The sequence below is a fragment of the Chelonia mydas genome, chromosome 7 (assembly GCF_015237465.2).
Source record: "Chelonia mydas isolate rCheMyd1 chromosome 7, rCheMyd1.pri.v2, whole genome shotgun sequence".
NCBI lineage: Eukaryota > Metazoa > Chordata > Testudines > Cheloniidae > Chelonia > Chelonia mydas.
This window is the reverse complement of record NC_057853.1, coordinates 55,613,877-55,627,811: the sequence shown is the minus strand read 5'-3', so window position 1 is coordinate 55,627,811 and position 13,935 is coordinate 55,613,877. Positions and strand designations below refer to the sequence as shown.

General features: G+C 43.8%; 1 protein-coding gene across 3 annotated transcripts in view; it reads right to left on the bottom strand.

Annotated features, from left to right (window-relative positions):
• The window catches only part of TLL2 (tolloid like 2), a 173,278-nt gene that overhangs the window by 16,964 nt on the left and 142,379 nt on the right, over nt 1-13,935 (bottom strand). For all 3 annotated transcript variants that reach the window (XM_037905507.2, XM_043552254.1, XM_043552255.1), the window contains 4 exons: nt 12,112-12,257; nt 9,260-9,455; nt 2,246-2,371; nt 704-864 (listed from right to left, as the gene is read on the bottom strand). In XM_037905507.2, the coding sequence (XP_037761435.2) occupies nt 704-864; nt 2,246-2,371; nt 9,260-9,455; nt 12,112-12,257 (629 nt within the window). The remainder of the gene's footprint in view (nt 1-703; nt 865-2,245; nt 2,372-9,259; nt 9,456-12,111; nt 12,258-13,935) is intronic.

Genomic DNA, 13,935 nt, shown 5'->3' with positions numbered 1-13,935 from the left:
GTGGGGGAGTTGGGCACACTGCATTGCAGATGTAGGATATCAAACAGCAAGTGTCCATTTCCTGAGTGACACGGCAAGTGACACCATACACAGACTTGCCCGCCACCAGTAACACTCCCCCTGACCCAAGTCACTTAATGCCATCAACTCCTTCACTTCCTGCCCCATCTTGTAGTATACTTGCATTTGTCAGAATGGTTTTAGTTACATTTCATTTCTCTGTATGGTGTTTATCTGGCCCCCGTTACCACCTGAGCACCTCACAATCTTCAATGTATTTCTCTCCTCACCACAGCTGTGTGAAGTAGGGAAGTGCTATTATCCCGATTTTACAGGTTCCTGTCAATCCCCAGTAACGCTCCTAGAGAAGCAGTCTCTAGGAAAGAGGGACTAATAACAGTTACAAATGGAAAATACCCAGGATACATACTGCTATAGGAACAAGCTCATTTGTAACAGAAATAGCTTAGTACTTCTCCACTCCCTGTAGATTTACAAATACAGACCAAAGGAAACAGATTCTGTTCTTTAAAGAAAGTCTTGCTAACTACTGCCACTTGCTCATTAAATCAAGGGCTGAGAAACAATGGGAAGCCCCCAAACCAAGACACAACACCAGGTCTCCTCTCAGTACCCCAGGATCTTATCAGGCTCCAGGCCAGTCAACAGCTGCACCTACTAAATACATGGACCAACTACATACATCATTGCCTTCCAGCTCAAAGACTTCAAACTGTAGAGAGATCCGGTACTGGGCTGGAGCGACCACCTGCCAGACGCAGTTTTTGTTAGTGGGATATTCCTTGGGCCACCCAGGGCTCGTGATGGTCCCATTGAGCTTGGTGATGAAGCCCCCACAGGCAGCTGGAGAGGCAACAAACGAACACAAGGTTTACTTGCTTCTGTCCAGACAGAGAAAAGATCGTGCCACGTTGTTCGCTAGGAAACAAGTCAGCGCTAACTTGGAGCAAGGCAAGGGCACGTGTTTCCAATCCCAGCCTTCAGAATGGATTTTAAAATAGCCAGGAGTGGGGGAGAAAATGGAAAATCACTTTCGGGCCACATCCTCGGCCAGTAAAAAACCAGCAGAGCTCCACTGAAGCAGCTAGACCTTTGCCGATCTACTCCAGCGGAGGATCTGGCCCTTAGTACCACAGTAGCCTTTCAGGATTGGTCTCCACTGGACTTTGCACCTCAAGTTCAGTGACAACCAATTAACTTGGGGTAGTGAACAAGACTGTGCAGGCCAACGTGGGGATTCCTCAGATATTTGTTCTACACTACAAATAGTTGCTCTTTATTGTAGAGAGCAGCCTAGAACAAACGTTCATAGCCTTCATCAAGCGTGTAGGGTGTGCCCGTGCTAGCCTTTACAAACACTGCCTTACCTCCACGGAGTGCCAATCAATTGACTAGAGGTTGAAAAACTCTAGTAAAGACAAACCCTTTGGGCCTTTGGTAGTTTATAATTTACAGGCCATATCTACGCCAGGGAAAGGTTAACACACCCCTTTTCCTAGTGAGGATAAAGCCAGTGCCTTTGGCGACTCGCACTCTCTCATTAGTGGCCCATTTTCTTTAGAACTTCACTAGCTTTTGGCTTTGTCTTTGCTGCAAAGGAGGTGTGATTTTACATCAAGGCAGCTAACTCGGGTCAGTTCTCTAGCTGTAAAACGCTAGTGGGGACAAGGCAAAAGTAGCTTTTACTTTCATGTAACTAGTCGAGGTCAACCTTACTCCCCACCCCCCCCCACCACCACCTGGCGTTGACCCCAGCTAGCTCTATCATGGTAAAAGCTATCTGTGCCTTGTCTCCACTAAGGTTTTACATAGAGCGAGCTAACACGAGACAGCTGTCTTGACATAAAACAGACACCTTTTCTGCAGTGTAGTTTCATACTGCCCTGTAAGTACTTCAGTGTTTCATGGCTTTATTAGAGTTCAAAGTCTAACAAGGCACTGAACGCGTTATCTCGACAGTCCAGCCTATAGAGGAAATGGGATAACGGAGCACCATGGCAGCGGAGAATAAAAATATTTCGGTTTTTAGACAGAATATTTCAGATTTCAACTTGTCACTGAAAATTCAATCTTTTCCATGAAAATTCTGAAGAAATCTAAATTTTTGGTTTTGTCAAAATTTTCCACGGGGGGCAGGGAACCATTATCAAACCAGGTCCACTTAACTATTCTTAATTGTGGGGGCCCCCCACCGGCCACGCTCTCCACTCTGCAGGCTACTGACCCTCACAGCTCTTTTTATCAGCCGTCAGCTCGTAGCCAGGTTCACAGGCGCACTTGTAGCTGCCCAGCGTGTTCATGCAGCGTTGCTCACACCCACCGTTGTCTGGCCGAGAACATTCATCTACTTCTGTGGGGAGGAAAAGGCAACAATTCAAGCTCTCCTCATGGCCCGATCCCCACCTCCATTTTCATAGGCAGCGCTCGCAGGCTGGAGGACCAAAAGAGCAGCTGAAGAGGTCTTGCTGGCCGGTAGGGGCTAAAGCAGTCTTGCCCTCACCAAGTAGGGGGCATACAATTAGCATCGCCAGCCTGCTGGCACCACAGTGGCCTTGCCAGCCAGCGGGCATTGAAGTGACACTTCCAATCAACATCACTGAAAGAGGAAGCAAGGTCTCTTCTTGCAAAGACTTTGCTGCACTTTGCCCTCATTTGCAATGACACTCCTGATTTCATTTATTAGCACCCAACACTAAAAGCAGGCAGCCTGCGTACGAGCAGCCTTGGGAACAGTGCTTCGCTCCCACCAGCCTAGAAAGAGACTGGACTTTGAAACCTGGCTTTTCTGATCAGATTTCTACACCTTTTGCTGCCATTCCAATACCCAAAGGTCTGATTTATTGGCCTCTGAACCCGTTTCCTGGTTGTAGTTCATCCCCCCCACGACGCTATAGGGAAGATGGGTGACCGTTTATAATATTAGTGATACCAATTTTACAAAACGGCAGTGAACTTACCGGATATGCCATGTAAGGTATCAGTGGAAAAGTTATGATTGGCTAAATATGATAATCATGTTTATATGTATGTATCATCTCTGTATTGAGAGTTATAAATATGGGTGGTATATTTGTATAACAAACCCATGCTGTGTTTCTGGGTGGCCACTCCCAGACAGATTGGCATCAGCACCATCCAGCCTGCTTAATGGCTCATCAAGTGCAATCAGCTGTACAATCAGGTGCAGCTCTACCAATTTTGCCGCCCCAAGCAGTCACCGCCGAGCTGCCACCAAATTGCTGCCGCGCCTGGAAGAGCAGCGGGGCTGCTGTCGAATTGCTGCCATGGGACATGGACTGCCACCCCATTCTCAATGCCGCCCCAGGCACCCGCTTGGAAAGCTGGTGCCTGGAGCCGGCCCTGTGTACAATGAACCCATTGAGAGAAGGCAGGGGCTATGCCTATGAGTCAACAGGACATGTAGGGACATGTCTGTGGACAGGGGACTCCTAGAGCTTTTCCATGCCCATGTGCTGTGAGCTTGTGTTTGGGACAAAGGATGTACAAGCCACATGGCAAAGGATATAAAGGCAGCTGCATCTTCTCCATTTTGTCTTCAATCCTGCTTCCCACCTCTGCAGTAACTTCTCTGCAAACTGAAACTTTGAACAAAGAATTGACCAACCTATCCACACTTTGGATGTGCTCCAGAGGGACTCTACAAGCCAGCAAACTCACCAATGCTGCTAAGAACCTGATATATGGACTCTGAAGTCTTATGTATCTGATTGCTTTGACCATTGAGCAACTCTCTTCTCTTTCTTTTATAATAAAATCTTTAGTTTTAGATGCTAAAGGATCAGCTGGCAGCATGGCATTTGGGGTAAGATCCAAACTAATATTGACATGGCAATGTGGCTGGCCCTTTGGGGATCAAAAGAACATTTTGTATAGTGAGCAGAGTTTTAAATAACTCCTCACCTTACTGGACCTGTTTGCTGATTGGGAGCCAGAGAACTGGAATGCAATAAAGGGGGCTGTGTGGGGATTTCCTTTTTTTAGCTTTTTGATAACCAGTGTGGGGGATCAGGAGCACAGTTTGGAACTGGTTGGTGAATCTAACTACTGTGTTAACCAGCAGTTTTGGGAGTATCCGCTCTCCTTTTTTGCGGCCTGCCCTGACCTTGGCATTTTCAGCGTGGGCTACCCTAGACACCTCAGATCACCCCCCTCCCACCCCACCCCCAAAAGGGTTGTTTTGTTAAGAGAAGCTGGTAGAGGTTATTGCTACATTGGTTTGGTGGGGACAGCCTCGCCAACACGATCTCTTTGGAAGCCTTGCCACCGAGTTGGGAAAACACCAGAGGCGATAACCCCACACTGAGAAGAGACCGTTTCCCTGCTTCTGTTTACAGGCTCACTGCTAAGAAAACCCCTCCCATTCGGTAAGTAAGCCATTCCCAAACAGTTGTCCATGAACGGACGGTGCTCTGTGGCTGGTCATGGGATGCTGTTAAACTGCAGTGAAAGACAGCTGATTAACACTGGGCCATAGTGTCTGTGTCAGCCTCTAGAACTCTGCTTCTTCACCGCCAGGCTAAGACAGAATGCCCATGGGGGCTAAGACACAATGCCAGACTTCCTGCTCCACTTTAAAACTGGAGAGGAAGTGGGGTTAAATCATTTGCATGAGACAAAGCTTAGGTCATGGTCACTGGAGGTCCTGCAGCCATTTTCATAGACTCATAGAACCACAGAGTTAGAAGGAACAGTAAGGGTCATCTAGTCTAACCCCTGCCAAGATACAGCATTTGTTGCGTCTAAAAGGTGCGGATGTGAGCTCTGGGGTCCTGGTCATTATACGTCACTAAGAATTTACCTGGTGGTTTTAACTGGAGAACAGGGTGGATAAAAATCAATGATTTTTTTAAATCGGATTTTTTTGATAAAATGCTTTTTGAGGAAAAAAACTATCTAAAGATAGTTTTAATTAAGATACATTATAGCTCAAAGATTTCTCACCATGGAATAGGGATTATAAATTCTAATTCTAAGGTATGAGACAATATATTCACGTAACGTTTAAGAAAAGTTTTGTAAATGAGTTCCAATAGTTCATGGGGACCCAATCTTATGGGATTCCAGGGGTTTCTGTATAGATTTAGATTAATCTTTCTATCTACCCAGTGGGACTCAGTGCTCAGTCTAGAAGATACCATCAGAGATGCTTAGTTTTGCAGTTCTCAAACTGTGGATTTGTGTCTCCAGAGATAACATGTTTGTTATCAGCAAAAACGTTTTAAAATAAATAAATAATATGGAGAGATGAGAAATAACAGACCTCAACCCTATTGTCCCTCTGCAAATTTGTGTACACAGATTCAATCCCTTATGTCTCTCTAAAAGTGCACAGTTTCAAAAAGTTCAGTGAATAGAAGATTGTTGGGGGTGGAATAGATCTGGACAAAGAGAAGAAGTCTGGAGATAAATGTGAGAAGGGAGGGACAGGCAGTAGAAACAAAAGGGAAACTGTTTGAGTAGCATATTCCAGAAGTCTTGAGGTCTTTCTGAGTGTAGCCTTCATTGATTTGAAATTTACCATACCATTCTCTCACTAGAAGGGAAAACCTATAATGGCAGCAGGCCATAAAAAGAGATCCAGTTTTGGAATATTTTAATGAAGTTCCTCTACCTGTGGGGAAGACAGGCATGCGTGCAAAATGCAAACAGTGCAACAAAGAAATGCAAGGCCTGGTTGCCCAAATGAAACAACACCATGAGACGTGTTCCTTCTCACGAGGAAGCTGCGTCGAAGATGATGAAAGGAACATGCCTGAACATGCAGGATCTTCAGGTTGGTAAACTTTTTTATTTCATACTTCTTTCTTAAGGACTGCCTGTCTTCCTTCTGGACTATTCTTGAATTCTCATGTTTGAGTAAAAAATATAGTTGTTACTCTATGGTACTATCATTTTAGATGCAGTTGTGATAAAAAAAAAAATAGCTGAAATAGGCAGATCTTCCTTGTACAATTTCACCTTTAAAGTAGTACTGAGTGTCAGTGAATGCAATGAGTAATACTAAATGAGCAGTATGGTAATAATAATTGAACAACTGCATTGACTTATTTTGTTTAGGAGAATCCATCCTCAACATACAGGATTCTGAAGACTATCCACCTTCAAGATCACCATCATTTTCTATAGTTTCAGAGTGATCTGCCAATGATAGTGTTTCAGTCACATCATGTGTGTCACATAGCCACAGTATATCACCTGTAGCAAAAAGGGGAAAAAATCTCCATGACCCAGAAACAACCATAGATAAGTTTGTGATAAGAACCAGCACATTACAAAACAGTAATTGATGGAAAAATTGCCCGGTTTGTTTATGCAACTAACTCTCCTTTTCGTATGATTGAGAACCCACACTTCATTAACATGGTTCAGTCATTAAGACCAGGATACAGTCCACCCAACAGAGCAGATGTAGCAGGCTAATTGCTGGATGAAGTGTATGGAAGAAAAATTGAACAGTGTGCAAAAGGTCTAGAGGGTAAAATTGTTAACCTGAGTCTTGATGGGTGGAGCAATGTCCACAATGATCCTGTTGTATGTGCTTGTGTGACAACAGAAGAAGGGAATGTCTTCCTTACAGAAACAACTGAAACATCAGGAAATGTAAACACAGCACAATACTTACAAGAAGTAGCAGTAAAAGCTATAACTGTGAAAAAAAATGCAAATATCTAGTACGCAGCTTGGTCACAGACAACGCTGCAAATGTATCCAAGATCAGAAGAAATTATTTAGAAGAGAATCCCAAGCCAACAACATACAGTTGCAGTGCTCATTTGATGCACCTCCTAGCCAAAGAATTCAGTGTTCCGGAAATAGAGGCTAATGTTGTTGAAATTGCAAAATACTTCCTTAACAACCACTTTGCAGCAGCTGCTCTGAAAAAAATGGAGGAACCAAGTTAACTCTCCCACAAGACGTATGATGGAACTGAGTAGTGGACTGTTTTGAGCACTGGCCTAATCTGATGACAGTTTGTGAACAAAATCGTGAACAAATAGATGGCACTGTCACAGCCAAAGTTCTCAGTATTGGGCTTAAGAGAAATGTTGAACACATGCTGGAGTACCCTGAAGCCTATTCCTGTAGCCTTGAACAAAATGCAGGGAAGTAGCTGTTTTATTGCTGACACTGTTGAAATTTGGAAGGAACTGAGTGAGATCTTAAAAAGAGAAATATGCAATGACAGAGTTAAATTATAAGCATTAAAAAAAACGAATGGGACAAGCACTATCTCCAGCTCATTTTCTTGCAAATATTCTCAATACTCGGCACCAGGGTCAAACCTTAACTGCTGAAGAAGAAGAGTTGGCTATGACAGGGACACCCAGTCATCATCCCTCCATAATGCCAACTATAATAAACTTCAGAGCTAAGAGTGAACCATTCAAGAAATATATATTTGCTGATGAGGTTTTAAAGAAAGTCACACCAGTGAGCTGGTGGAAGTCCCTTAAGCACTTGGATTCAGAGACTGTTGAAGTGATAATCTCACTTTTAACAGCAGTAGCTTCTTCTACCAATGTATTTTTCTTCCTTTGGACTAATTCATTCCAAATTGAGAAATCGTTTGGGACCTGAAAAAGCAGGAAAGCTTGTTTTTCTTTTCTAGATTATGAACAAACAGGAAAATGAAGGTGAAGATGACTGAGTTAGCTGCAGAAGCCAATATTTTAAGTTTCTCATGTTGACCTGGCTGACATAGTCTATTTAATTTTTGGGTGTTTTTTTTAAAATATTTCATTTAACTATTTAGTTAAAAACAATTTAACAAAAACAAACCTGATTTTAAAAAACTTGAATGTTTAAATTCAAAAAAATCATATTCTTGTTTTGTTAAAATATTATGTTTGCTGTTGAAGAAAAAAAATCCAGAATACATAACGTTGTTTTAGTTAAATAAAACAATTTAAATGTCTGTCTAGTGATGTTCTCCTAATACAGCATGGAAAGAAAATCCTCCAAACATTAATGATTAACCTGTTGAATTGGAGATAGTTCACCTCCCAATGACTTCATAAATATCTGCTTCAATTACCTTTGGTAAATGAAATAACCAAACAATCATTCATTTTCTGATATAGCTGTAAAACTAATCTGAAAAGTTTTCAAAATAAATCACTTAAAAATGTATAGTGTGTACCTTCAAAAAATGAACCCTACATTTATCTCTGAGTTGTGAAGAATATGTATTAAGGTTATAACAACCAATAAGAATGCACTTTTATGTAGAAATCCGTGATTAAATCGAGTCTTCCTGACTAGCGATTTAAATCATGATTTAAATCAAATTGATTTAAATCAAATCCAACCTGTTGGAGAACTATTTATCTTCAGTTCCTGACCTAACCAGCTTTGTACTGTTTAGGAGCAGCAATGTCCCACTCCAGAGAAGGCTGCATTTCAGTACAGGCGAGTGTATAATGCTTTGGGATGCTTCCAGATGAAAGGTACCATATAAACCTAAGACAGTCACATCATTATTGATATTATATGCACTTCAGAGATTGTCTGCATAACCGAGGACTACTCTAGCTTCTCCGTAAGGACAGCATGGAATAGCATAAACTAGAATAATCCCAGTGGTCACATTTCTGGCTTGAAGACAAGGTAATCCCTCATTTTTGGGGCCTCATCGCCTGACTGTTGGACCTAAGTAGAAAGCTTAGCTCTTAAGGATTGATCCTGTATAGGTTCATGGCTGGTTTATTCTCAGCATTTAAAAGTTAGTGTCCCATGTTCTCATAAAGCACAGATTTCAACCCACGCTTCTACTCAAGTTTTTTAAGCTGTCGGGTGCTTTGTATGTTTCATGTTTCTTCCAAACAATGCAAGATGCACACTAAATTCCTGGTTATTACAAAATTCATTAAAACACAGGGTGCCCCCAGAGTTGACTAGCTGAGGACTACAATGGCAAGTTGCCAGGAAGCTATGGGCCCCAACTGGTCTGTTTAAAATGGAGAGGGGAAGACAGCCATTTCCCCTTTAACAAGGAGCTACGTAGTCTTCAGCTCCCAGCCTGTCCTACCCCAAGCGGCTTGCAGTCTTCAGTTTAGACAGAGGCCTTATGTTGATCGTTGCCTGTGGGCCACGTTGCTAAATATTATGGCCTGGACTTGGCCCATGGGCCATCCTTGGAGAGAGGTCTCAAGTGTCTCTGATTGAGAGGTTTCATCTTAATGTGAAACCACTTTAGGGTCCAATGTGTAATCCATACCTTTAAAGAAATTTGCTGCAAACCCTGCTTTATTGATGGACCCATCAGATGCAAACTTCATCCACACTTTATTTGAGCTGGATTTGATATCTTCTGGCTTCTCGTAGCCACAAAAGTGTCCAATCAAAGGGCTGTCCTCAGTAGGGCCGTCTCGGATTTCCAGGTAGTCATAAGCACAACTATCATGCCTCTCAATCTGCAGAGGGAAAGGGAACACGCCAACAGAGGTCACCCACTTCGCTCAGCTCCATCAGATTCTGTTTAGCTTTAAAGGATCAGAAAGCACACATTGATTCAATACAGTCAAGGCAAAGCTCTCTGGCTCAGCTGAAGCAGGGCTCGTTTTTCCCCCCAGGCTTTTGAAAGTGGGGCATTGTTAAGAGGGGAACGGGGATGGGGGGCGGATTTGTGGTGGATCAGCTTAAAAATGAAATACACCCAAGTTCAGCAACTGAAGTTACGTTAACGGTGCCTGGAGCATGGGGACAGGTGGTCCTAAGTAACATTCCTCTCAATCAAAAGTAAAACAAACAAGTGGAACAGACTTTGGATCTCAAGGTTACCATCAGCCCGCCAATCTGCAAAGCACATTATTGGTTGTATGGTTTAAAATGTAGTTTAACTGAATGTATAATTTGTGATTACTGACATAGCTACAGATCGGTCTCAGCTCAGCTCCCAGGTGACAGCACAAAAAAATCCCCATCATAACTTGCCCTTTGCTGTTCATCCAGGCAGGGCTGAGGTGTATGGGCAGGGTAGCATGGGGAAAGTTTGCCTAGTCCCTTATTTCAATGAAGAGGGCCTGAAGGACTGGCTCAGACCCTACCTTCCTGCCCCTCCATTTTCTCTTCAGTTCTTGGATCTTTACGTTTGTTTTACACACTTCTGATGTTCAATATCTGCTCTGATCATGGGTCCAAAGCACCCACTATATCATGCTGCCTCCTCACAAGGGTATTGGGCCTGGTGGGACCCACTGGATCTTCTGCTAGTAGCCTTGAAGCCTCTTGCCTGCATCACGGGGCTGCCATCGAATCCCCTGCAGCCCCTTGTGATGCAGCGTCAGAGTATTATATCGTCTTAGTTGTCTTGCCTTCACATGCCACCTTCCAATGAGACTCTGGTTCCTGACTATCTACAAGAGTTGCCCTCCTCAGGCTCAGCCGCAAGGAGGGGCAAATCCAGGGGATGATCTCCGAGCAGGGAAAGAACATCCCTACCCGCCAGCCAGCATGCAAAACACCAACTGGCAAATAGCTCAAGAACTAGGGCTCCTTTGCTTTCCCAGCAGGATACCAAAGTCTCCGCACTGTGGCCACACCTCATGAGTGACAGCAAAGGAGGGAGATGAGCAACAAACTAGGCAGCTTGGGGAATGCCCTGGGGTTTCATAGCCAACCCATTGGAGTTGATGGCCCTTGTCTGGACAAAACAAGCAGAGACTGGAGAGAACAATCCTGCACTGGCCTTTACAAAAGGAACAGATGGGAGCTAAAACGTAGGTCAGGAAGACACGGCATCAGGGTCCGGAACAGCCTATTTCCAGCCCTGCTACTTCAAAGAGTCAGCAAAAAAAAAATCAATCAAATCAGAATGCACCCGGCCAGTAGTGCAATGCATAGTGCAAACACTGGGTAAAAATCCTTCCTGACCTCTGCAGAGGCTGGCTGCTGTCCTGAAACAGGACACTTTATTAGACATTCACAAATGCCACTGCTGGCCCTAAACTGATCTAAGCTCCAGTCCTGCCCCATTGAAAACAAGGGGAGTTTTGCTCCTGACTTCAGTGGGAGCAGGATCGGGCCCCTAGACACAATATGATTTGCTAATCTCCAGTCATTGCCTCGTCACATGGGGTGAAGAGGTATCTTCCTTTTGTTTATTCAAAATTTATCAACCATTAACTTCATTAAATAACCCTGGGATCTCACGTTACATGACAGCGTTGTACAGAGGGGCTCATCAGTTCTAAGTCCCTCTTTAATATTCTTACATAGCTCAGTTATTGTAAATCCTGTCTAATTTCTCCTTTCAAGGCTAAATAATCCTAGTTGCTGCAAACTCATCAGACGTAAGCTCCATCTCCACCTCTCAGCAACCTTTAAGTTGCTCTCTCTAATTTCTACTTTTCTATGAAAACCTGGCTGGAATGGTCTGTCCCGAAGTCTTTATGGCTACTATAAGATTTTAAAGGGGGAGGGGGAAGATATGGATGTGCTCCTGGGTGGTGCAGTCTCAATAGATCTGTGCAGGGTTGGCTATGGAATCGATGTCCTGTGCATTCTGCAGTCTGATGGCAGGAATCCTCTCTCAACATTCCCTGCAGGCAGAGTGTCCTGATGGGTAGTGCAGGGGACTGGGTGCCAGGACTTCTGGGTTGAATCCTGGCTCTGCCACTGCGTGAGCCTGAGTAATTTGCTTCACTGTTACCTTGCACTCCTCATTGTTTGTTTGCTGAATCCTTCGGTTCTCATCTTATACTTTGATAGCGAGGTCTTTGAGGCAGGGCCTGTCTTCCTTAGGTGCCCAGACAGAACCGAGCACTGGGACCTCTGAATGCTACTGTGATACACAACACCACTAACAGGCTGTCAAGCAGTTTGCGGTCCTCAGATAAAAGTGTTATGGATGGATTATCTGGAGAAGCAGCCAAGGAGGCACACACAGTACACACTTTTCATTGATGATAGTGGAGTCAGGATTGGGCGGAAATAATTTTCTAAAACAAACATTTGGGGGAAAATTCCCCAGTTTTTACAAATTGTACATTCTCTATCATACGTCCTTTTTACAGTCTCAAGGGCTGCCGTGTTAGTTTGGTTTAAGTGCACACACCTCAAACCTCTCACCTCAAATGCTTGGAACGTGAGTCCTACATGAAACCCCTCGGAAACCGTGATCCTCCAGACGCACTCTTTGGAAGGTCGGTAGTCATCTGGGTAATTGGGAGACTGAATCTGGCCAGCATCCTTGTGAATTTCTCCACCGCAAATCGCTTCACAAAAACAAACACCACATGGATGGGATTACACATTGTTTCCTCACCAGATGCCTGCTTCCACACACCCTCTCCCCTTGCAAATCTATTCTAACGACACTCATTCTACAAGGCCTCCAACAAATTGTGAAAGGTATTAAAAGCCTAACATGTTTCTGCTTAGTGCCTCTTGTCTTGCTGTGTCCGCCCCCAAGGATATCTTGCTCTCTGGGGCAGGAATTGTTTGGATAGTTGTGTCTGGTACATCACTTAATAATGTAATCATCAAATAAATAATAGCAATCAGACATGAAATGAACATTAAAGCCCACAAAAAAAGCAAAGTGAAATCCTGCCACTAGATGGCACTGATAGCAAACATAATGTGAGTTCATGGGAAGATGTGCCTAAAGATAAAGGCCGATCTAATACAGCTGCATTGCATTGTATATGGTCTCATATGTATATGCATCCCCAGATGCTCTGTAAACTTAGAATCCGGGCACAGGCATTTCTCTGTGCAGGCAAGAAGTTGGGCAACAAAGAGGTGGGACTGCACATTGCAAGTGTAGAGCTGGGACTTGGAAAAAGGGCCACAGAGAAGCAAGTTGCAGTAGACAAGGTTGGGGCTGTTTTCTAAATAAAACTTTTCATATTGGTAAGAGGATCAAATCAAGGAAAGAAAGCTCGACATAGGAATAGGTAACAGCAGTTTATGTTATCAGCACCAGGAGCTGCGTAGAGAACGTGTGTTTCTTTTTTAAACCGCACTTAAAGCTTAGATTTATTTTTAAAAATCAGCCTAAAAAAATGAAGATACACTTTCAGAGCCCAGTGTGACCTCTGCATGGGATCTGTGGGTGGGTTTGTACAGCACCTTGCACAATGGGTCCCGATCCTGAAACTGAGCACTACCATAGCAAACATTAAGTAACAATGTGCACATTAGATTTCCAGCACTGAATCCAAGCAGCTCTATGGAGCTGCTTCTCAGAAACCAGGGTGACAATGAACGGCGAAGCTACTGGATAGACTTGCCTCCAGATGAGTCACAAAACCAAGACCCTGACTATTTTAGAGATTCCATAGCATTTCTGTGTTAACCAACTCTAGTAGCCTGGCTACTCATTGCAACTTAGGTCTTCCCGTTAGCCCCACCGGCTGCAGTCTCAATGGGAGAGCTATTAGTCAATTCCACTCCTAAAAATCATCCTGTTGTAGTGGTGTTAGTGCAGAACGGCTGCTGCATGTCTACCCCATCCCCCCTTGTAGCAGCTGCATTTCAGCAGTGGGTTAGCGAGTCCTAAATCATGTGGAGCAGCCGCAGCCACTCTATAGTTAAAGCTGAAGCGAGTTTATTATAAGCCCAGTTTTTAGAATGCTTCCCTCCCTTCCCATCGTCCCTAAGAAGAACCCAACTCCCCTGAAATTTTACACACAGGGTCTCATCCCTGTGTAGATTTAGTCTGGGAAGTTTGGTAAAGTTAGCGGAAAGGGTTCTGAAGTTACGGTATCTTTAAAGGTTTCAGAGTAACAGCCGTGTTAGTCTGTATTCGCAAAAAGAACAGGAGTTCTTGTGGCACCTTAGAGACTAACCAATTTATCTGAGCATAAGCTTTCGTGAAGTGAGCTGTAGCTCACGAAAGCTTATGCTCAAATAAATTGGTTAGTCTCTAAGGTGCCACAAGTACTCCTT